The following is a 25329-nucleotide window of genomic DNA, read 5'->3' on the forward strand; positions in this document are numbered from 1 at the left end:
ACCAGCTGATTGAATTGGGCCCTGTTCTCCTGTTGCGCCCCGTTCCTTGACAGCTCAGAGCCACGGGGCAAGTGTAGACCCTCCCACTTGCACTGCCTCAGTTACTGTTACGTCCATGCACTTCAAATCGAGTCTGTAGGATTTAGTGAATCACAAACATCGTGTGGGTGAAGGATTTGTAGGGGTATTTAGGTATGCCTAGATTACCAATCCCAGACTTATAGGTATTTAGGAATTGCCCCATATGTTGGGCTTAGTTGTTTCCTAGATGTATATTATGACATTAACATGGGTGGGATATTTTAGGAAAGATAGAAAGTTGTGATCCTATGTGCTATTCAAGGTGGAAGTCTGTAGTGGTGATTGCAAAAAGTGTTCTAGTCACTAGTGTACTGTAATCAACACCTCCCTAGAAAGCTGTTCAACTGAGTACCTGGAAAAAAGGTGAAATGAGGTCATCAGCCTCTTTGAAACCTATTATGTTTGTGTATTGTTACCAAGACCACCATTTTGAAGTGAAAATGTATATGAAAGTTATGGTCTTTAGTCATCTGTGTGGTTGGTACTGTAACCTGTACAAGTTTTACCTAGAATTGGTACCTTTGCAGGTGTTGGCCACACATTGCTTTCATTGTTAATGTTTTGAAGCCTTGTTGCTATCATTGCCAGCTATTGAAGGTATATACTTGTGCTTTGCATATATATTAGCCCATTTGCGTGAAAGTTGCCTTTTCTGTGCGTTTTCTGTGTTGCATACATGAATGTGAAATTGCTCATTGACCATATAATGTGTTCATGTATTTGTGAAATTCATATTATTTTTAAGACCTAAAGTATCATGGTTATAGAATTTATCTAAACAAATGACCTCGGGCTTTGTTTAAACCGTGATGAATGTGCAAGGAGTTTTCTACAAGTAAAAGAAAGTGTAACCTAAGCCTGGAGATACGCAGATCTGTGACTGCATTTGTATTTCTTTGACTTTGTCAATAACCAGTCCATCTATCCTTTGGGACAATTTTGTAGCGAACAGGTGGAGTCAGAGAGATGGTAAAGGAGAGATTTAAGCCAGGTATAAGAAACTTTGCCCACAAAACACCATTTTTTATTTATATATAATATTTTTTTTTTTTTTTTTTTTTTTTTTTTCCCGTATAGTAATTCTGTTACCTGAACACTGGAGCTTCAAGAACAAATGTACATGTACAAATATGAATGCCAGTTAAGACCTCTATAACATTACAAATGTCTCCTGTATAGTAATGTTTATACAAGCCCCACCCATTCTTAATAAAAGATACAGTTTGCCTTTCTTTTGTTGTGAAGAAAGTATTTTAAAAGTAAAGAGTGTCTTGGTGGTTATAGGTTAATTTGTAGAATGTGCTTCCTCTGATTTTCTACCCGTTATCAAGGATTACTGTATCCTTTTGATGGACATGATTAATTTTTAATTCTCCACATTATCATAGCCCTTACTTCACAGTTCACATGGATCATTTACAATTTAGAGTTCTTGATCCTAACACCTCTCAAATAAAGAGGTTTCAAGTCTTCTAGCTCAATTTATGGGATGTTCTTTGTATCTTCTGCAAGCATATTACATTCTCAAGTCAGGTTATATTAATGTGGTTTGAACATTGATATTAATGTGATTCCTCTCACTATTAATGTGATTCCTCTCACTACAATATGTATTGGGTCTTGATAGATCATATGGTGTCAGTGGTCTTCATATTCTTATTTTTGTTCTTATTCTTCCTATGCTTACTCTTCTGCTGCTGCTCCTCTTCCTCCACCTCTGCCTCCTCCACCTCCTGAAAGTTTTGTTTCCTATTGGAGAGCTATCAATAAATCAGTCAGTCTGTTTGCCTAGTTCTCTCATGCAGGAAATCTGTGGCTCCTGAAAAATTGGTCATGGCCACTGGTTCAGCCCACAAGTCACCCTGTGAAGTGAGTAATTTCTTCTTCTTCTTCTTCTTCTTCTTCTTCTTCTTCTTCTTCTTCTTCTTCTTCTTCTTCTTCTTCTTCTTCTTCTTCTTCTTCTTCTTCTTCTTCTTCTTCTTCTTCTTCTTCTTCTTCTTCTTCTTCTTCTTCTTCTTCTTCTTCTTCTTCTTCTTCTTCTTCTTCTTCTTCTTCTTCTTCTCTTTCTTCTTCTTCTTTCTTCTTCTTCTTCTTCTTCTTCTTCTTCTTCTTCTTCTTCTCCTCTTTCTTCTTCTTCTTCTTCTCCTCTTTCTTCTTCTTCTTCTTCTCCTCTTTCTTCTTCTTCTTCTTCTCCTCTTTCTTCTTCTTCTTCTTCTCCTCTTTCTTCTTCTTCTTCTCCTCTTTCTTCTTCTTCTCCTCTTTCTTCTCCTCTTTCTTCTCCTCTTTCTTCTCCTCTTTCTTCTCCTCTTTCTTCTCCTCTTTCTTCTCCTCTTTCTTCTTCCTCTTTCTTCTTCCTCTTTCTTCTCCTCTTTCTTCTTCCTCTTTCTTCTCCTCTTTCTTCTTCCTCTTTCTTCCTCCTCTTTCTTCTTCTTCCTCTTTCTTCCTCCTCTTTCTTCTTCTTCCTCTTTCTTCCTCCTCTTTCTTCTTCTTCTCTTTCTTCTTCCTCTTCTCTTTCTTCTTCTTCTTCTCCTCTTTCTTCTTCCTCTTCTCTTTCTTCTTCTTCTTCTCTTTCATCTTCTTCTTCTCTTTCTTCTTCTCTTTATTCTTCTCTTTCTTTCCAATCAGTTCTGTATTTGTACCATTTTAGTAAGAATGGTGACCTGATTATGCCAGTGCCGCTCTTGCTTGTGAGTGATTTGAGAGACATTTTTAGTGTAGTATGGAAATTGGCAGCCAGTTAAGGAGTGCTCTGTAGTCTTTGTATATGTGGTTTGTGTAGATACATTGTGGGATGTTGGGGGAAGGTTGTAAATGTTTTATGTACAATACTGCCGAGATTGATTATATGTTGTGTTTGATGTGACAGTTCCACAGTTATTTTATTACTGCCAGCTATTATTTTTACTTTTTAGGTCTTGTTTGTAGGTTGTTTTCTTTTATTAATTGGTTGATACCATATTGTGAATACATAGTTAAATATAGTTCTGATGAGTTCTCTATATACAATTATTAGTATTTGTGTTGCACAAAACTTATGGACATACCTTGACTACTCTGAGTGTGTTCATTTTCTGACCTCCATTGTTGTAGTCAATAGTCAAATTTAGAAATAGGTTATGAATCAGCATTTGTGTTTTATCTTCAAAACTTTTGTGCAGATTTTAGGTAGTAATTACATATACTGTATTCAAAATACTTCCTCAGTTGAATTTGTATCCATTATTGTGCCTGACTTTTTCACTGATATTATTAGTTTCATTTCAGTTGTGCAGATTTTAAGTCCTTTTAATTGGCCACATGATGGAATAGAATAGTATTTGGCAGTAGAACTGCAGTAATTTACAATTGTACATACATACATATACCAAGGCTTTTTTCCCCCTTACTAGGGAGGTAGCCAAAAAGGAAAAGGCATAAAATCATTCCCACCCGTTCCATCCCCGAAAACACTCCACACCCCTCCACCCTCCCTCCCATCTTAGCACCTCCTAGATGACGGGTCATCACTGCCCTGGGTCAGAAGCAGTGTCGCAAGACACAGCACATCCACAGCAAGGCCGCTTCATTAAATCGGCGACCCCCCCCTCTCCGTTGCCCCATATAAAGGAGAGGACGGGGAGAAATCCCTTCGGGCTGCGTCAAAATTTTGCTCACACACACTACCTCCCCTCATGCATCACAACATCTTCCATATACAACCATTCTCCATTCACCCCTGTCTTCTGTCCTCTCCTGTCCTTCCTCAACAGACATTCCCCTCTTCCCCAAAGCCCCCTTCACCCCATCCATCCATCTCATCCTAGGACGTCCCCTCATGTTCACTCCCTCCACATCTGCCTTCCATACCTCCTTTACTAGTCTTTCTTCACTCATTCTTTCCATGTGTCCAAACCATCCAATTTACAATTGTAACTAATAAATACCTCAAGGTTACTGATTAGAAACCCACAGTCCTGTAGTTGCTAGCTACAATTCTCAAGCCCTCTTAAAGATATCAGTGGAAAGAGACATTGGACTGTTGTTTATATTAAGTATAGTATAGGACTGTTACTATATCACACTGTAATAGTAACTGTAGGAGAGTAATCACATGGTGTCATGTCACCATGTACAAAAAAGGTGGAGGAAATGGCCAAAGTTCAGAGGTGAAGACTTTTATGGGTTTTATAGATGACTGGCAGGGATATTAATCCAATGCCCATCTTACAGTACTGCCACTTGCAAGTACCAATCATTTGTCCTTGTGTATTTCTAATTAGAAGTTCTTGAAAATAATAACTTGCTTCAAATTACACTGACTGGAACCTACACCCCCACATATACTGGCACTGTTCCTCAAGCCTTCCCATAGATCTCTGTAAAGAAACTTTGGACTTGTTTATTATTAGTGTGGGTATGTTATGTCAGTGGATAATAGAAGGGAAGTTTTTGCCAATTCTCCTTGTGTGAAATCTGGGAGGAGATCATTGACATTGAGTCATCTTAGGCCTAGTCTGGAAACAAAGTGCCAGCTGCTCATCTCCAGATGAAGGTGTGTGTTTACAGTTGTAAGTTTTTAAGTAGGACAGCAGAGAGAGGGCTCTCTTGATCATCTAGGAGGCAGCTATCATGTTGGTCCATTGAAGTTCAATTTTAAAGCATTGAGGGTGAAGCTTATTTACTAATTTGCTCAATCAGAATGTCCTGTGTGATAATGTTCCCTGTATGAGTTTTATATGTATTTGTGCATTTGATAGATGAACATTTACCTATGAAGGTTATCTTGGAAGTATGCTCTCACAGTATTCCGATTTAGCAAGTTGGGTTTCATCCACTTCAGTGCCTTGAAGTTTAATTAAAAGAGAAATACTATGAAGGGGGTGATTGGACCCCGTGAAACAATATTGAGCAGAGATTGGAATTGAAAATCATTAGAGAGGAAGAACCTGAAAGTGTTTGAAATAAAAGTCTAGGAAATATGGCTGAGGTTACAAGGATGGATAGTGAGAAATGTGAGACAGAGATTGGGCGTGGAAAGATAGCTGGCAAATAAGATTGATAAAAGAAAACTGATAGTTTGGAAAGAATGAATGCAGAAAGATGAACAAAAATAGTGTGGAAAGTGTGGAAATGGATGAAGTGAACTTGAGGGCAAGACTGAGAATAAGATAGATTGATAAGAGGAAAGGTGTTTTGGGTGAGTGGAGAATGGTTGTGAAGGGATAAAGAATTGATCCAGTCCATTTGTATGTACTGTAAATTCTGGATTTGATGTGAAGAGGGTATGTTGCCACAAAATGAAGTGGTGGAGGCAAACCAGCTTTGGCTGCTAGGCCCATCTATGGAGGTTCTCTGACCCAAGAACTGGGGGAGGGGGTGACTATCCACAAGGAAATAAGATGGGACAACAAATGGGTTTTAGGATGGAGTGAGAGCGGGATTGGTGAAGGATAGATACAAGCCAATGACTTGGCCACCCCTTTATAAGGGAGAAAGCACCTTTTGGCACATGTATATACAGTTGTCCATGTGTATTCTTGCATTGTGCTGTTGATGTATGTACTGAAAGAATTTTGTACATGATGTAATAACAGTTGTTTCTGTATAGAATATAAGTTACCTAGGATATTACTGACTATAGAAACTCGTAGTTTCACATTGACCAGCAGCAACCCTTGTGCCCTTCTAGAGATCCCTTGAGAGAAACTTTGGGCTGGTATGTTGTATTAATATGCAATTGTGTCATTGGCTATTAGTAGAGGGAGGGGGCCAGATGCAAGTTGTCAGGTTACTTTATGTGAAAAGCTAGAGGAGGTACAAAGTTGATAAAGGTGGGTCTGGTCCAGCATCTGTCCTCGGGATTGCACCATCAATTTAAGGTGAGGATGCTGACAGGTTTTGATGATGTGCAGCAAGGAGACAGTTGTCATTGGTGGCTGTCTCGCACAACCACCACCACTCACAGGTACCAGTACTTAGTCCCCCTATGGTACATGTTGCCTTTTACTAACAAGGTTGTTGATTGCAGCATATGAGAGCTAATGCAAAGACTGTGAAGAAGTTACAAAAATTGATGAAAAAATTAGATGTAAATCTTTTATACCCAATAAGAGAGGTCAGTTGAGGAATGACGAGTTTTGTATGGTATTTGTCACCCATATTGGGAAGTAAACATTTAAGATTCATCACATGAATTTAAAAATAGTTTAGATAAAATGAGATATAAAGACGGGACACCACGAGCATAGCTCCCCTTCCCATAAAATACAACTAGGTACAACTAGGTAAATACACTAACTTGATTTTGAGTGTTCGAGATACAAGAGCAGGGTTGTTGTTGTTGTTGTTGTCGTTCCCTAGACTGTCTGTCCGAGCAGTCCCGTCTCCCCAAGGAAGACCACAGCCGAAACTGGGTTTTCCCACAAATCCTTTATAGAGAGTATGTTGTGTTGTTTGCGTGCATGATTGTGTATAATGCAGTCTTCCATTATGTGTTGTATGGTATGGGGTGAAGTGTTACATCCTGGGCAGCTGTTCACAACACGGTCGTCCAGCCTCTTCTGGTAGCTTAGAAGTGCTGGGTGGTGACCGCATCGCAGTCTGGCCAAGTGGACTCTGTCCTTTCGTGGGAGAGAGGATTCAGAAGGGTGGATATCAGGGGGTCTGGCATGCAGCAGTGTGTTGTCTTTCAGTGTGTTAATGGAGCGGTGAGTGATATGATTATGAATATGTTTCCGGAGGCTGGTATTTGGTGGTTGTGGAGGAAGAGAAGAGAGTATCTGTGCGTAATAAAGGTCTTTGGGTGTAGTTTTAATGTTTCTTGGTGTGTGTGGGTGTTCTGCTATGTAGTGGAGCGGGTGTGATGTGTTTGTGGTGGCTGCAGCAAGTGTTTGTGTGCCTCTCATGTCGAGGTGGTCCTTGACTTTGAGGACTTTTGTTTCATGGTGTAAATGGTCTGTAGGTGTTGTATTTGTGCAGCCTGTAATTGTTTTTAGGGCTTTGTTTTGTATGATTTGAAGGGTGTTGTGGTGTGTCTCACTGAGATTGGGAGCCCATGCAGGACTCGCATAATTCATCACTGAGCGTATGCATTGTTTGTATATTGTTATATTAGTTTCTTTGTTTTGTCCAAATGTTGTTCCAGTGATTGACTTAAGTGCGTTAAGTCTAGGTGTCCATTTGTTTTTTATGTTTGTGAGGTGTTGTTTGAAAGACATGGATGTATCGTATGTTACACCAAGAATTTTCGGTGTGTTTGTGTGTGGTATTAGAGTGTTGTTGATGTAGAGATGAGGTATGTATTTGTGTTCTTTTGTCGAGTTGGTGAGAAGTGTTGCTGTAGATTTGGTTGGAGCTATTTTGCTCCAACCAAGAGCAGGGTTGGTTGAGTTGGGTCAAATTAGATGAGTTGATATTAGACTAACCCACTCAGAACCTTCATGTATTTATTATGATACAAAGAATAGTGTTATTAAAGTTAAGTGAGTCCATGCTTGTAGTAATGATTAGGAAGAGGGTTTTGAGTTCACTTGGAATGTCCTTGACTTTATTGGTAAATGTCTAAGAATACTTGATGTATAATGTTTATTTATTCCATTTCTGTGATGAATGAGGGTAAGACAAGTTTTTGTGTATTTGTGATTTGCCATGGTTTTGAATCACATGTCGAATTTGGCAGTTGACAGCTGTAACCCTCGCAGATGAGGACTCATAGCTTGTATGTGGTTCAATCTAAGGGTAATGTTGTGACCTTGTATACACATATATACATACCTCATTGTCTATCAGAGCTGGGTTGTTGTGCTGCTTTTCAGCCCTGGGCAGGGATGTAACTTAGATTGTTGAGTTAGTGAGCACTATACCATCACACCAGCCTCTGTGATTCACCATAGTCTTGGATCATATGTTGGACTCATGATCAACAGCTATTACCCTCCCGGATGAGAGTTCAGAGCTCATATATGACAGATCTATGGGTAATGCTGTGACCTTACACGCACACACCCAACTCCCTGCCCATGAGAGTTGGAGTAATGATTCACAGCAATGTGTGTGTGTGTTTGATTTGAATATAGGGTTTTCCATTGTATTAAGGGAAAAAAAATTGTACAAAAAAAGTTTGATCTTTCAACTTGAAACTATCAGGTTTTGTTTAAAATATAGGTAGGAATAAGTTGTGAACCCAAGAACTTGCTATGTCTTGACGTCATAACTTTTTTTTTTTTTTTTTTTTTCATAATTGAATACATACGTTGTATTTTTGTACTACAGACTTCTGCTTTTTCATGGTAATATTTATAGATCCTATAAACTCTTTCATGCCTGCTTTTTTAAAAATTCAATATACAATGTGAGATATAGGTGTCATAAATATGGTCACTTACGTCACCCTTTTTTTCCACTTAGATGGAGCCCGTCGCTCTGTTTCTCAAGATATTGGAAAAAACAGGCATGGCAGTAAAGATATACCTATTATACACTATCAGAAGCATTTTCAGGCTGCTACAAATGATTAAAATTTTTTGGCATATTTTTTATTGCAAATATTTGGTTTTGAGATACAAGCATTTAAAGTTTTCAGCATTGCATATCTCTGTTATTTATTGTGCAATTTTTATTATATTCACACACATTATTATATAATGTATATTGAATAAGTTGACTGAATATTTTCATATATATTTATATCTACTATATAATATTAAAATGTATGTTACTTGCCAAGTGGTCCTCTTCATACTTGAAGATTTTGCGCTTTTACTGGTTTAAAACCTCACTGCTGGGGTGTCATCACTTTGTCAAATCATTGCAGAGTGGATTATTTTTACCAGCAATGAGCGCCTTCTCAATGCTCAATGACAAAGCTCCCCAGACGAATTTTATTATCCTACACAGGCGATCCCCGCCCCATACGTTTCTCTTTCGCCAGCTATTTTCTCTTCCTCCTCCTGAATTTTTCTCATCTTCTCTTTTTCTGGAAGAAAGCACTTTGTCAGCTGTGTTGTCAGGTGTGGTGATATTTGGTGGTGGAGATGGTGTTGGCAGTGGAGGTTGTGGTGGTGGTGACACGCGAGGCGGTGGTGTCCCATACCAAGCCTCTCACGTCTTGCCCTCCTTCTAGCACAACTTTCATTCCACTTTTGGATCAATTTTTCCATCTTTTCCTTGATTTTCCTCTTCATCATGATGCAGTTGATTATTGGACATATAGTAAATGTAGTAATGTCCAGGAAATAAGGCAAACAGCAGCACAGGAACACAATATCTCCAATCAGTGAGGTGTTTATGCATCAATTTACTCTGATGTTTGATGGGTAACTTAGGATTGAAGCGTGCTGTGCACACCACACAGAAAAGGAAGTCACGCTGATGCCAGATGTATAAAAATATAGCTGTTTCATGGAATTAGACAAACAAAAACAAGACATATTTATAGATTTTTAGGGCCTATTCTGTGAGTATGTATGTTGATATTAGATGTCTGAGTCAGAATACCAGCTTTCTGTGAGAACTGTTGGAACTTTCATCATTGTGGTTCTATGGAATTCTGGTTTATAACAATAATATTATTTTTGCCACTACTTGTCATTTTAAGAGATATATTATTCTATTGTTTGTGGGCATATTTATAGTTTGATTTGAAATTATTATCAGTTATATTTATATGTACTGCAGTGTTCTGGAGACCCCTGGGTTACACCCATAGACTACAAAAAAGATACACACTGCACACATGAGTCCTCAGACCCTCATTACCCCTCACATCACCTCACACAACACACAATCTAGTTAACATAAGATATATACATATACAATCCAAGTAGTATTCAACTCAAAAATCACCAGTAAAAATCTGCTCCAAGTACCCAAGAAAGCAACCATCCAAAAACACAGAAAATGGGCACTCCAAATTTTATACTTCACAAAAGTTCCCCTGAAATCAACCCAGCAGAGAAATTCTGGGAAACAACATAATGGACACTAAAAGGAATTTGTGGAAAAATCCTATTCCAGCTGTGGCGTTCCTCAGGAACATGGGACTACTCAGCCATACAGACTAAAGAATGACAACAACAGAAATTTTGGTGGGTGTTGTGGGTGAATGATTGTTATTTTTGTTGTTCCTTAAGCACCAGTCTTACACACGATTCAGGTGAGTTCGTTTGAGTAGAAAGGACTTAGTTTACCTTTTTTTCTATTGTATTATATTGAATTGGCTTTAGTGAATTTAGAATACTGCAAGCGAAGTTGTCCTACAACTTTTCAAATTTACAACATTTGATGAGAATTGTGATAATGTGATTGGGGCTTTAGACTCTGGCCAAGCAGTCCTGTCTCTCTGAGGAATGCCATGGCTGGAACAGGGTTTTCCCACAACTCCTTTCTAGAGTGTATATTGTGTTATTAGTATGGGTGATTGTATACAATGCAGTCTTCCATAATGTTTTGTACAGTATGGGGTGAAGTGTTGCATACTGGAGTTACCTGCAATTTGGTCATCCTGCCTTTTCTGGTGGTTTAGAAAGGCTTGATGGTGGCTGCAGTGGCCAAGTGGACTCAATTTCCATATTTTCTCACACCAACTTCGTATATATTGACTGGGGTCCATGGACAATCTGCTCTTCAGTGCCACTCCATGTAGTGTCATTAGACCTGAGCAGGTTGACTGATTACAAGAGAATGCAATGAGGGTTAAATAGCTTGATGAACATCTTGATGGCCTGTCTGTTGTTGAAGCAGCACCAAAAGCCCTTTGCCAAGATGATTTTCTGGGATGTTGATGATGGTGCATAGCAGTTGGAAAAATATAAAGTGGAGTTTCTTCTTGCAGGCATACTTGGTATGCAGAATACCAATATTTTGGGACAAAAAGCATGGAATATGTGGAGTTTGCCATGAAATGTGTCTCAAAACTTTGTGCACAGTCATACTCGGCATCATGATACTTGCATTTGTTATGGACTGTTTCTGTATATGATTGTGTGCATGCAGAATTACAGTCCATCCATTGTCCCAGTTCTCTTGCGGTAGGACCTCAAGTGTTGGGAAACTGGCCTCAGCCATTGGTTCACTCCACAAAACCTTCAACAAAGAGATTATATGTATCTGTGTGAAATGACTGTAGGACTTACAGAATGACACATGTTGTATTGTTCAGCTTTGAGGATTCACTGTAGGAGTGCAGCCCTACTCCTTGGGGGAATGATGTATTCCTTCTACCTTACCACAGTGGCTTAATCCAGCATGGTGAGATTGTATATTCAATGTGTGGGTGTGGCCTTAAGGGTCTACTGCAGAACCATCATCCTATCTCCAGAGGGATGATACAACCATTGTACCACACCATGGTGGTTTAATGTGGTTTGGTAAGGTTTTATGGGTGGTGGGAAGTGCACTTAAAATGTTGAACATGTTGGAATGGTTGTGGTTGTAAATGGAGCATGAAGCCAGTGTCGTCAGCTCGTAATGATTTAGTGCCTTAAGTGAAGTGTAACACTGGTGTGTTGCACCTGTGATGTCCACTGTTGCAGAGAGGGGTTGGGAAGCCATGCAAGTGAGACTGGAGCAATTGCCAAAGAGCATTTCCTAGGGATCAAACATGGGCCTCCTGCATTTAAGGCAGGAACACTTCTTGTGACTCCATTAGGGCTTTTGAGGTTGTATGGATGGTGCTAATTGCACGTGAAGCATTAAGCATGTCAGAATGGTTAAGGGAATATGAAACCAGTGTAATCGTATAGATCATGTTGATTAGGTACCAGCACTGAGTGTAAACATTCCAAGGTGAGCTTTCATACACACAGGCAAGGAAAGCAAAAGAGACATGAAATACAATACTGGACATGCTCAGGACAGTTGTGGGTGTAGTATCTGGGAAATAATAACATTTGTTGTAGTGTATAAACAACTCATAAGAACCACATAAGATAGATATTTAAGACGTCACAAGATAGAATGAAAGAAAACTGAAAAAATATATAAGCAATGCATGGGAAAACATCAAATAATAAAAACCTAAAAACTGGGAAATTAACTTGCTCCACCCAGGAAGCAGTTGGATCATCTTTAGTTGTGCTTGTGTTACATGATGGGATAGTTATCTTTATAAAAACAGAAAAGAACTGAAAGGTAAATGAAAATTCATAAGAAAAAGATACTTGAATTTAAAGACATCACAAAATGAAATTAAAGAAAACTGAAAAAATATAAACTTTAAATAGGAAAACATCAACAAATGTGGAGCACAATAAGAACTAAAAATTTGGGAAATTAACTCACCCACCCAGGAAGCAGAGCATCTTTAGGAAAAATTGTATCGCCAAAACAGCAATGTAATATCATCAGCAAGCGCTTGTACAAAACAAATTCCAAACCCAAAATTCCAGAAAAAGGGAAGATACCTAGAATGATATGCAGGATAAAACCAGGCATAGAAGTCACTTTTTTCAACACATATGTAGAAAATGCAGAAGGTCCTAACATGATATCCAACTTCCACCAAGGCCCAATAGTAGTGAAAGCCCAGACATATTTTCAACCACTCCTGGAAGTACAACAAAATCCTAGCAATTTAGAAAAAGACACAATTCCCACATGAAAACCAATCAATCTGATGCCCCAGGAGTTTTTCTGCATGAAATCCATGGCTCCTAAGTACTTAGCAAACTACCTAACCCAGCACCTGATAAAAACCTTTTATTCCACGGACCAGTTTTCCTCCTTTCTATCATAACCAAACCGATGGAAAGACTGACCTTCGATAAAATAAAAATTGCACATCTCTGAAAAAAGTGTCACTGTCAAAAATGGGGAAACAAATTGTACTACTAGGAACTTGTGTGCAGGTAGTTTCAGAGCTTTGGCTAGGTAGTGGAATCTTGAATTTGTACATTAGAATGTGGTTTTCACAAGGTCATGGTGTGGTTGTAATAAAGTGCCTGTCTGAAAGTCAGATTCCAGATTTCATTATGCTAATAATGTGAGACATACTGTAATTACTATTGTTGACATTAACAAAAGATTAAGCATTAGTATTAATGATCACAAAGCCTCAGAGCACTTGATGCATCCATATGTAAAAACTTCATCCAAAGAAATGACAATTTCTAAAGATGAATTAGTCATGCCATTACACAAAGCTTCTTTAGTTTCACCCGGGAGAATTCGGTTCAGTTGTAGTTCCTTATCTGGTGGAGGATGTAGATAAGGTCGAGTCAGTACTAAGGGGAGCAGCTGAGATGATTTCATCCTCATGTAATAGATCTTATTCAGGTAGGCATAAGGTGTCCAATTTTTCTTCTTCTTCCTTATTCTTCTTCTTCCTCCTCATTCTTCTTCTGATTCTTCTTCTTCCTTCTTCTTCCTTCTTCTTCTTTAGTAAGTGCAAACTTAAGAGCCAGTGGCACATTGAATTTTGGAACTATTAAGAGATTTTGTAATGAATAATCCTTAGGATGGGGAAATGGGGGGTGGGGTGCAAATTGTGACTTCTTTATAAAATAAGAGCCATAATTCTTTACCTCATCTGGGAGGTGATAAAACTTGTCTGTATCAGATGTCTTTCCACCCTCCCATCATCCCAAACCAAGAGATCTGTCAAATTTATCTTTCGTGTCAGTGACTTGAACATTATAGTCAAAATTAGTTGCAATATAGAGGATTTGGTCTGTATTAACCAGCTTATTTTCACTTCAACTATAAGTTTACTTTATTTGGAAACTATTGGCCTTGAAATTGTATTATACCTTGGCTGTACTCTGTTTATACAATTGCAGAATGGCCTTAATAATTGTTGCCTCAAGTATCAAAAAACAGTTCAAAGGAGAAGAAGAAAAAAATGCTCTTATCAAGTTGTCATAGTCTTAGGTTGGAAGAATTTGGTGTTGGGATTACCAAATTTGGTGCACAGTATCTTCCGTGTGCATGTGTGAATTTAGAAATAAGTATCGCTCTGAGATACATCAGTTAGAAACATGCAGTCCCACAATAGATAGCAATGATTCTTGAGCCTTTGTTGTGTCGGCAAAAGTAGAGAGGGAGAGGGGTGGGAGGCTGAGTTGGTATACATATGTGGCACTGAGAGAGGAGGGGGGGCATGTCCCCTGTTTCCAAGTCAAATGAGGATCTTGGTTATGATTAAGTGAGGAAGAGAATATTTTTATAGTATATGATTCATGTTGATTACATTATAATGAACTTTGATGGCTACCTGTGGTAGTTTTATCAAAGCTAGCCTGACTAGTGTTTTGTGTTGCATTCTTGACAATGTTGATAAGTTTCTCCTAGAAAATAGCATAGAAAGGGAGAGGGAATATTTTGTTGACCAGAAAAAGGGGGGGGGGGATGTTACATGCCCTCATGTCCTATGAAACAAGCTCCTTGCCTGCCATGGATTCCTCTGGGAAACTTTAGGCAGTTGTTTGTTATTAATGTAAGTTTGTCTATGTTACTGGCTAACAAGAGGAGGAGGGGAGCAGTCAGCAGTTGTTGGCTCCTAATGTGGAAAACTCAGGGAAAAGTAGCTTGAGTTTATAGAGATCTTGGGCCTAGAGTGGAGGGGCTGTATATCCAAATGGAAGTGAAAGTGTCAATGGGTTTTGAAGGTTGGCAGCACAGAGTTGATCATTTCCAACATCCATCCATCGCACAGGACCACCATGAGCAGGCACCTATCATTGGTCACTGTAAATTCAAGAAATATGATCAATTGGTCCATTGTCCTAGGTCTGCAGGAGACCCACAGCTCCCAAACACCAGTAGGCCACCAGACTGGCTCATGTCATTCGAAGAAATTATTGTTGTTGTGTGGGTAAGGCTAGAGTTGGCAAGTGTAAGATATGTTCAGTGTATTCTGTGGTATGATGATTGCATCTGGAGCACTTTGCCTCTGTGGCCAGTCCTGTTCTGTATTGGTACTGTTTTAAAGCTGGATGGTGGCTTGAATGCAGTCATGCCAGTGTGGTTCATGCGAGGGATTTTTCTATAGGAGTGGTGAAAATGACTTGTTTAACCCCGAAGTTGGAATGAGACGGACCAGACTTCAGGCAAAGAGGGTTAGTCCTAACTACTTTACCATCTTACAGATGACAACGTAACATTATCTTGAAGCCCTCTTGTGTCAAAATAACTAAAGTGACATAAGGAGATAGCAATTACATCTTTATTTTCTGTTTTCTTAGGTTATACTTGGCAAAATTTAAGATTACTGCACAATTGACATTTCTCTTATGTTACCATTTTATTTGTATGTATATAGGTATTGATGAGAATCTGCTGTGGGGTGATCTACCCATCACTAGCATTGAAATTCTTAACTTAGGTGGTCTGATGCTGTATTTTAAATGAACAAAAATCTTGTTTCAGGGTTGATTAAATTGAGGGTTCATGGCATATATTTAGGCTAGTCCTAGTCATGGGACATAACCACAATTATTGATACAAGTCTATGTGGGGTATTAACTGCATGAGTTTTAGGACTTCAGTGATGTTCCTTGAGAATAGTGCTGTATTCTTTTATGATTAGAGGCTGGTCACAATCAAAGAACTCTGATCATTACGAGTCAAATTCTTGTAAGCAGCATCAGCTGTCAGATGTATGATGATTGGATTATGCATCACAATACTTGCATTATGAAATATAAAGTTACAGCTGTATTACTCATTCTCTTTCACTCTGAATATTAATAACCACAGAAAATATGATCATGCCAGTTCACAGAATATGGGGGTCACTCAGCTACAACTACAAAATAAATACACAAGATGCAGGCACCGGCATTCATGCATACCCACTCGCACCTCATGATGCCTACATAGGCATCATTGTATCAAAGAGGTTAAATACCTTCTGTACCATCACTATGACTCCACATCTTCATTGCAATATTGTCCTCAAGGACATAAGTACTGGATGTCAAGAGATGAACATACAGATACAAGTGGATACTATATTTGAATTGTGTGTACATAAGTAAAAAATCAGCTCTCAAGTACACTGGGAACCCACTACATATAAATGTAGGTGTAAATGGTTAGAAGACCTTACAAAAGTGCTGTATTAGCTTCTCATTTCTAGGTCTTCATATCATAGGAAGCCTCTACATTCCCAAAGCGTAGCTTATAAATTCCCCCCAGAACACTTAAGTCCCCTCTTCCTCCCTCCCTCCCTTCCTCCTCTTTCTCCCCCCCCCCCTCTTGTATGGGGTATTGACTGCACGGGGATAGGGGGGGGGGAATTAGTGACATCTCCTTGGGTCAGAGTCACATAGTATTTCTTTCATGATTGGAGGTTAACTTCTACCCAAAAAAAGAATGCTGGTTTGTTGTAACCTCTGTTGTTCCTTCTTTGTAACGTTTCTACTATATCAGTCCACTTGTATCCTTTGGGGTATTATGGGGAGAAGTAGTCAGTGGAACATGGCAGGTGGAATGCTATGTGGGAGAGATCACCAAATTTTTTTCACAGTAAGCCAGATAACTGAGAGAACTGAGACGGTGGGCTGCATAATAATTTTGTTCAGTACAATGGAGTTAATATACAAAAAACAAAGACAACTAATACACAAAATAAAGACAAGCACAAAAAAAGAGCACAAACCTATATATTTACCAAAAAGTTAAAAAATAAAGATTGAAAATAATAAAAATTACATGTATAGTGTGGTGGCAGGCCAGATGAATTGACCTTGTGAGCCTTCTCTCAAGGTTTTCCTAGACTATTTGGTAGCTGGTGTAGTTGCATTTAGACTGCATGCTTGAACTGTTGGGTTTTCTGCTGTTCTATGTGATGGTGGATTGGTGTTGCTGTGAAAGCAACACCAATCCACCATCATTAAAACAGCAGAAAACCCAACAGTTCAAGCATGCAGTGTAAATGCAACTACACCAGCTACCAAATAGCCTTATATTAATGTTCCAGATGTTGCCATACCAAGTAACATTAATGGTTTATCTGAGGCACCTCATCTCACAAATAGCTAATTTGTGCTTTTGTGTCTTAATCATGGTCCAGGTTTGGCATTGGTAAGCAGGTGTAGGAATGAAGAAGGTGTTCATTAACTTGGATGTGGTTCCTATGGGGACTCTTGGAAGCTTTAGGAGTAGTGGGGTGAGTTGGAGCTAACAATGTTTGCCTCCAGCATTGGTTTCCATTTCTCAAAGGTTGTGGACTACCGTCCTTAAAACCTACCTACCTACCTCTACCGCCCCCCCCCTCTCTCTCTCCTCTCTCTCTCTCTCTCTCTCTCTCTCTCTCTCTCATATATTGATACATATGTGTGTGTGTGTATATATATATATATATATATAATATCATCTAAGGTGATAGCACCATCAGCTGCACAAAATTGGGTGGAATCTGCAGAAATAAAAGTGTAATATATGTAGAGAAATGCACAAATTCCACAGTAAAATCAATTAGAATCACATCCCCAAGAAAGTGCAAGAAGTAATATGCCCCAAATTACACACCCAAGATGGTTTCCCTCATAAAAAAAGAACATTAAAAATGAAAAGGAACCATCTCAGAACAAGTTTACTTAGATAACATCACAATACAAACATGGAAAAACAGAAATATACAGTACAGTAAAAAGAGAATTATTATAATGGTAGGTAATCCTCCACATGGTCATGAATCAGTTGGAGCAACATATCTTATCACCAAAACATTAGTGAAATGTCACAATCAAACTTTTATTGGAAACAAATTTTAAACCCGCACCAGAAAAAGAAATGTGTGCAAGATAAGCTAGACACTAATGCTAACCCACTCTCCAGTTAAGACACCGAAAAAGATATAAATCCATCCTCAAAGCCTTGGGACTTCCTTGTAGGAGACCCACAGTTCTGGGTGGGTCCATATCCACGGAAGAAATATTGTTGTCTAGAGGTTATTAGTGTTGGGCAGTGTAGGATGAGGTGGGACAGCTTTTGTGTGGTGGTTACATCTAGGTAAGTTTGATTCCATGGCCAGATCTATTGTCTATTGTATGTTGATACTGTCTTGAGCTAGACCTGTTCCCCAGGTTTGTCTTGCAAGACTCACAAATTAGAAAGTGAATTGAATTACTGCTAAAATGCACCTTGGCAGATAATTGAACATAAACAAGGTGTGTGAATTTCAAGCGCTAGATTGTAAGATTTCCTTTTGGCAAGACATGCCAGAAATGAAGGGCCAAAGAAACATAGGAAGAAGGTGTCCTAAATAACAGCTACACCACTTGACAGAGAAACAATCACGTGTTTCAAGTCATAAACCTGATATGCAATTTTTTTTTTATTTATTCACTTTTTTCAGTTATTATACCTATGTTTCATTTAGTTACTTTATTTTGAACAATACCATAACATTTAGGCAAGAGAAGTGACTAGATATATGTACATACATACCAAAGATCCTCCTTTTTCTCCTCGGTGCCTAAATCAAACCATAGGCTCGCCCAACATCCATCTCACATTCATCCAAAACCCCTATTTTAAAACTTCTTGAATGAAAGTTCATCTCTGTTCCCCTGCACTCCACTCATGTTAAATACAGTGCAGTGAGATGCATTACCTTCACAGCAGGGCCTTATAGCTGGAGTTGGTCTCCTCCCCTCTTTTTTATCACATGCTTAACCCCCTCCCCTTTCCCTCATCCACTCGAAAGAAAATTACAGAGCAGACAAGAACATCCTTTGAGGCCACATTCTTTCCTCATCCATTCACTCCTATTAACACAGTAACACTAAGCTTATGAAGTTCTTGGTTTTACTTTATGGCTTTCAAGAACTAAACCCAGATGTTCAACAGGGGTCAGGTGTTAGTCATTGAAACTATTAAGAACACTTGAGAAATTAAGTAGTAGGCTGCACACAAAGTCACCAGCCTGCAAAATAAGATATATATGTGTGTGTGTGTGTATGTATATATATATATATATTTTTTTCTCTCTCTTTCTATCTTCCTCCATCTTATCAAGTGATATCTGTATGATATGATGCTTAACAAATAATTTATGTAACTCATGGTGTGTAAAGGGGTTACATCTGCATATACAGTATTGAGTTATAAAGTTTTTGGTGTTCTATATGAAGGGTACCCAAAATTAACAGGAATCATTCTCGTTGGGATAAGACCATTGTAGTTCAGGCTTCTGCCACTAGTTGCAATGTGAGGTATATTTTCTGGGGAAAATGATGGTCAAAACAGTTGTCATCTTCAAACAGCTAACAAGAATGCTGCCATGAACAAAATACAAGTTTACAAGTGGTTTGCACACTCTAGGGATGGTCATTTGTCATTTGAAGACCATTCATGTTCAGGGTGACTGTCGACCTCTCAAATGGATGAACATCAAGAAAACTTGTGAATTGATCTTGTGTGGCAGTTGCCGAGCAATTGACAAACTTGTTGATTTGACTAGTGTGTCCTGGAGTTCCAGCCAACAGATTTTAAACAAGGAATTGGGAATGAAAAGAGTTGCAGCTAAATTGGTGGCTCACTTGCTCATGACAGTGCAAATCAGTCACAAATGAATACATGTCATGAACTGGAAGACCAGTGGGAAGTTGATCCAGACCATTTTTCAAAGGTCATCACTGGTGATGAAAGCTGGTGCAACAGGTACGACCTAGAGATGAAGCAACAATCAAGTCACTGGAAACATCCAACATCATCACAACCCCAAAAAAAAATCAAGTGAAATCCAGTGTTAAGACAATGCTGATTTGTTTCTTCGATGCAAAAGAAATTCCCCACAAAGAATTTGTTCCTCCTGGTCAGACTGTTGACCAGACTTTTTATTTGTCAGTTCTGAAGCTTTAGTGAGACTTGGTAAGACAAAAGCACAGCAAAAAAAAATACACGGGAGCAACGTGCGATTTCGCTCGGGAAAGTTCCAATGTCACTCGCAAATCCTATAGCAGGAGCAATCCCCCACAAAAAAAATTGCTCCCGCGGCAAGATTCAACGTTTTTCATGCATTATCCATCATTTGGCAATCCCTGAATCCCATCACCATTGATGAAAGGATCAGAGCGAACACAACTTATTCGTGATCAATCATTGCATTATCAATCGCTATCATAAACGCAACACATCAATCAACTTTAATTTGTTGATGTACGTACGGATGTGTATGCAGTATAGCTGCTAGAGTTCAATGGCTTACCTAGCCTAGCTTCGTATCAGCTGCATGCACACGTATAGTACATGTTGACTAGACTCTACACGACTATCGTGCTACATAATGTCACTGGTTGCGAATTGCATGGTACCTGTATGCAGGAAAGTTCATTGGTTGCATGCTGCTAGTTTTGATAAGTCACAAAAGTTGCCCCAACCCCATGGAATTTTAGCAAGACAATTAAAAAAATTATGCCAATTTGGCTCACATAAGTGAATAAGGTGATTTATTGTTTACTAAATAACTAAACTTTGGCTTCTAATCCACACACACACACATACACAAATTACAAATATTTATTCATTAACTAAAAAACCTTTATTAAATCAATCGTCAAATTGGCAATGCAATTTTCTTTATTTTGATTATTAATCTGTGAGACAGTAAAACATGAAGGTTTGTGAAGACAAACTGAAATGAATATATTTTGCCATAATTTTTTCAGTTTAAAAAGTTGCCAATTTTTACCTGATTTGCACTAAAAATAAGTGTGTGGTCTGTAACTTTTATTATGTTGCCAATTTGAGGATTTTCTGAAAGCTAATAACCTGCTCCAGCTAGCCACTCTCAATGTTAATACATTACATTTACACACCACTTTTACTCTGTGATATATCTTACATATGATAATACTAACTGTATGGTCTGGACTCGGATCTCAGATCTATTATTCCCTTCACACACTACTGAGTGTGACAAAAGCAAGTGAGGAAATGAAACAAATCAACAACTGTTTGGTATTCCAAGTATAAGAAATGAAATGGAATTTATTTGTGTCTTGCTTTGATACTTGAAAAAAGAATCACTTAGCACAGTGATATTCCTATCAAAGAAATAAAAATCAAACAGGATTTATGGTTTACTATGTGTATGTGTACCTACTGTACTATAGTTATAGAAAATGCATTTATGAATGAATTCAGGTGTAAATGACTTAATGGAGAATGAGGAGGTTAGGAGTTTGTGGTATGGTGGGAACTGGAAAGAATCAGAATATTTGGAGGCAGTTTTGAAATGCAATTAATGTATACAAGTCTTACAAGAAGGATTTAGATTAATTCAATACCTGCATTGACTAAATAACAGTAACTGGATCGAATCATCAAAAATTCAAAGTGCAAGAGTTAAAGAGTGAGTAAAACTGATTAAGAGAGCTAGTGTAAACTGAGCATTGAGAATGAGAAGTTGAGAACTACATGCTAATGGACTAATCAAATAATCATATAAACAGGTTTAACCTATTAGGTTGCTATAACTAGATTAATATCAAGTAATGAAAATTACATAGTGACCTTGTACTGCTACCTTAGAAGACCTGCATAGTACTATGCAGAACTGCAGAAAGTCAGAAACTACTAATTTTATTCTACAAAACTGTAAGTGGATCTTAAACAACTTAACAAGGAGACTCGGTAATTTGCATCATATTGAAATCCATTAACTAATTTGACATGTTTGTATCAATACATTACAATAATAACCTGTAAATTTGCATGCATCTTATTCTTCCCCCTCCCCCCAAAATTAAAGGCTGATTTGTTTAAAAAAATAAAGAAGTTATTTTTCATGCACATGAGTAAGTTAGCCTTCCAATAGTTTGAAGGAAATCGAACCTGGAAAAATATGGCTCTGGAAGTATAAAAAATGTCTCTGGTAATTAAAAAAAAAAAAATCTGGTGAAATTAAAAAAAAAAAAAAAATTAAAAATGGCTCTGGTATTTTTTCCTGCAAAAGCACCATGACCTGTGGCAAAGTGTAAAGTGATAGTTTCATCATGGTAATGAAACCATACACTTCTCACTGAATGAGTTTTTTCTTCATCTTTTTCTCCTCCTCTTCCTCCTCCTCCTCCAAATGAAGACAGTCCTGAGGAATTTTTTTTGCAGAAGTGAAAGAGGTAAAGAAAAAATATAAAAAATTAAATAGGCATCACGACAAGAGTTCCAGGACCGCTTCAAAAAGTGGAAAACATGTCTGAACTGGTGCACTGCTTCAAATGGAGAATGTGTTGAGGGCAACACAAATGTGAATGTTTAAAAATAATTGAATAAAATCATATAACTGTTTATTTGATTTATTTACTTGTTTATTTATTTGTTTTTGTACCCCCTTGTAGTTTTTTTTAATTAATCTTTCATTATGAAAAGTGTATACTGTTGCGTCATCTTAAATGCCATCTCACACCCACAGAACTTGGATATTTAACATCACTAAATTGATTTATTTTAGTTTAAACACATTGGGGTGTATATAGTTAAACTGATTTATTTGAGCTTAAACACACCTGGGTCTATTTGGTTACTGTACTAAAAGGTGAGGTAGAAACAGTTTATGAAAGTAAGATTGGGCTAAATTCAGTTTTGACAGATTTTTAATACATGTTTGTTTGACTTTTCTGTTGGTACCAGTTCCATTATTGATGTATACGCTTAACCTTTGATTTAAGAGATTTCAGACTTAAGGGGCTCCATATTCCAAAAGTTTCATGCTGCAGACTTTTTAAGTGTAGAGTCTCTTAGCACCTAAATCTGTAATTTAAATCAAAGGTAGTGTAGAAGATCAACATGCTATATACTTGAGATATATATGACATGAATATAACCGTTAGCCTGGAGTAGTATGCCTGTCATTTATGTTACAAGTAACTGATATTTTGCAATTTATTTGTATACATATTTCATTTGTAGGATTTAATTGAAAATAACTTGAGATTTGTCTGAGGAATTATGCCATATGCCTTGTCACAGTCATGTAAGATGTAGACACAAGTACCCAAACACTCTGGGATTCAACTGATTGTATGCAGAAGGATGTATATGCTAATACATTTTCCTGCTCTGTTGCAAAGTTGCACACGATCAAGATAACTGTATTTTCATTGGCATAATATTCAGGGCACTTAAAGGGTTTCACTAGATATCAAATAGAATACCCAGATGAACTTACAAATGTTTTCTTTACCCACAGGGACTGGAGAGTCGGGAAAGTCCACCTTCATCAAACAGATGCGTATTATCCATGGCGCTGGTTACTCAGATGAAGACAAAAGGGGTTTCATCAAATTGGTGTTCCAAAACATCTTCATGGCCATGCAGTCCATGATCAGGGCTATGGGCCTTCTCCAGATCTCTTATGGGGATTCAGCCTGTCAAGTAAGTCTTTGTTCATTTCAGCCTAAAGCCATCAGAGTAGCAGTGAAAGATGTTAAAAATGGTGAAGTGTCCTTACACCCTTTGGCTTCAGAATAGGTCCCTGCAACTTCAGCATTGACACCCTAACATTGGGTAGCTGTTAGTGGTGGTCCTACAGGGTTTTCATCAAAAGGAGTTATCTCCCTGTTGCACATGTTCATACCCACCAATGCCCTCACCTCCATCTAGAGGTGCAAGCACCGTCTCTCCAGACTGAGCTCAAGAGCTGAGTGAACTGCTATTTTTCCTCATCCTTTTCACACAAGGGTAGCTAGCAAATGGCAACTGCTCTCCCTACCTCCTCCCTTCCTCCTTTCCTTCCTCCTCCCTCCTTTCCACCCTCCTCCCTTCCTCCTTTCCTCCCTCCTCCCTTCCTCCTTTCCTCCCTCCTTTCCTTCCTCCTTCCTTTCTTCCTTCCTTCCTTCCTTCCTTCTTTCCTTCCTTCCTTCTTCCCTCCTTCCCTCCTTCCCTCCTTCCTTCCTTTCTCCTTCTTCCTTTCTTTCTCCTCCTCTTCTCTTCTTCCTCCCTCCTCTTCTTCCTCCCTCCTTCTCTTCTTCCTCCCTCCTTCTCTTCTTCCTCCTTCACTTCTTCTTCCTCCCTTCCCTTCTCCCTCCCTCCTTCTCTTCTCCCTCCCTCCTTCCTTCCCTCCTTCCTCCCTCCTTCCTCCCTCCTTCCCTTCTTCCTCCCTCCTTCCCTTCTTCCTCCCTTCCTCCCCTTCTACCCTCCTACCTCCTTCCTTCCCTTCTCTTTTCCTTCCTACTTCCTCCCCTCCTTCCTCTCATCTTCCCTCATTCCTCCCTCATTTCCTTCTTCTTTCCCTTCTTCCTCCCTCCCCTTCCTACTCTCTTCCTCTTTTTCCCTCCTCCCTCCCTCCTCCACTCTTCCTTCCCCTCCCTCTTCCTTCTCTCCATTCTTCCCTCTACATCTTCTCTCCCTTCCTCCCTCTTCCCTCCCCCTCCTCCTCCTCCCTTGTACCACCCTCCTCATTTCTTCTCTTCCTTCTCTTCTACCTCCCTCCTCATTTCTCCATTTCTCTCACCTCTTCCCTCACCTCTTCCTCCCTCGTACATCTGTCCGCATTTCTCCCATTCTCTCCTCTTTCCTCATGCTCATCCCTCTTCCTCCTTCTCCTCCTCCTTATACTTCTCCTGTGCCTCCTTGTTTATTCCAATGTATGTGTTCAAATATATATATTATATATATATATATATATATATATATATATATATATATATATATATATATGAGAGAAATACGCTAATGGCAGCGACATCAAACTGATAATTTTTATGACAGTTACATGCAGGGTTCGAACCCACTATACTCGGCTCTCCGTAAATTACCTGTATGGCGCCCTAGACCACTACACCACAGAGACAAAATCCTTGAAACCTGGAATCGAACTGATTCCCGAGTAAAACAGGAATTCGGATCGCCGTAATAAGTGATCTTCCTTCCCTCGGGAATCAGTTCGATTCCAGGTTTCAAGGATTTTATAGTCTCTGTGGTGTAGTGGTCTAGGGCGCCATACAGGTAATTTACGGAGAGCCGAGTATAGCGGGTTCGAACCCTGCATGCAACTGTCATAAAAATTATCGGTATATATATATATATATATATATATCTTCTATATTTTTATCATATTTTCACACATGGGGAGCTGACAACTGGTGAATGCTTTCCTTTCCCTACCACTTTGTCAGTGACATAGGAACAGTTCCACACTGACATAGCACAGAAAACATTCCAAAGTTTCTTCCCAAAGAGATCAGTGGGAGGTTCCAAGGAGCATTGCCAGCCACCATTGGGCTGTAGGTTTTCTGCATGGTGAAAATTGAGGCAACATTTGATTGAAGTGTCATGGGAAGTATGTATCTGTATGAATACAAAGAGAAAACTGTATGAAGGAAT

At 38.7% G+C, this 25329-nt stretch overlaps 1 protein-coding gene across 5 annotated transcripts in view; it reads left to right on the forward strand.

Annotated features, from left to right (window-relative positions):
* Nucleotides 1–25329, forward strand: part of Galphaq (G protein alpha q subunit) — a 55702-nt gene that overhangs the window by 732 nt on the left and 29641 nt on the right. For all 5 annotated transcript variants that reach the window (XM_076208229.1, XM_076208230.1, XM_076208227.1 and 2 more), the window contains exon 2: nt 23195–23379. In XM_076208229.1, coding sequence (XP_076064344.1) covers nt 23195–23379 — 185 coding nt within the window. The remainder of the gene's footprint in view (nt 1–23194; nt 23380–25329) is intronic.

The sequence above is a fragment of the Oratosquilla oratoria genome, chromosome 24 (assembly GCF_046742065.1).
Source record: "Oratosquilla oratoria isolate Oo_2021 chromosome 24, ASM4674206v1, whole genome shotgun sequence".
NCBI classification, from domain to species: Eukaryota; Metazoa; Arthropoda; class Malacostraca; order Stomatopoda; family Squillidae; genus Oratosquilla; species Oratosquilla oratoria.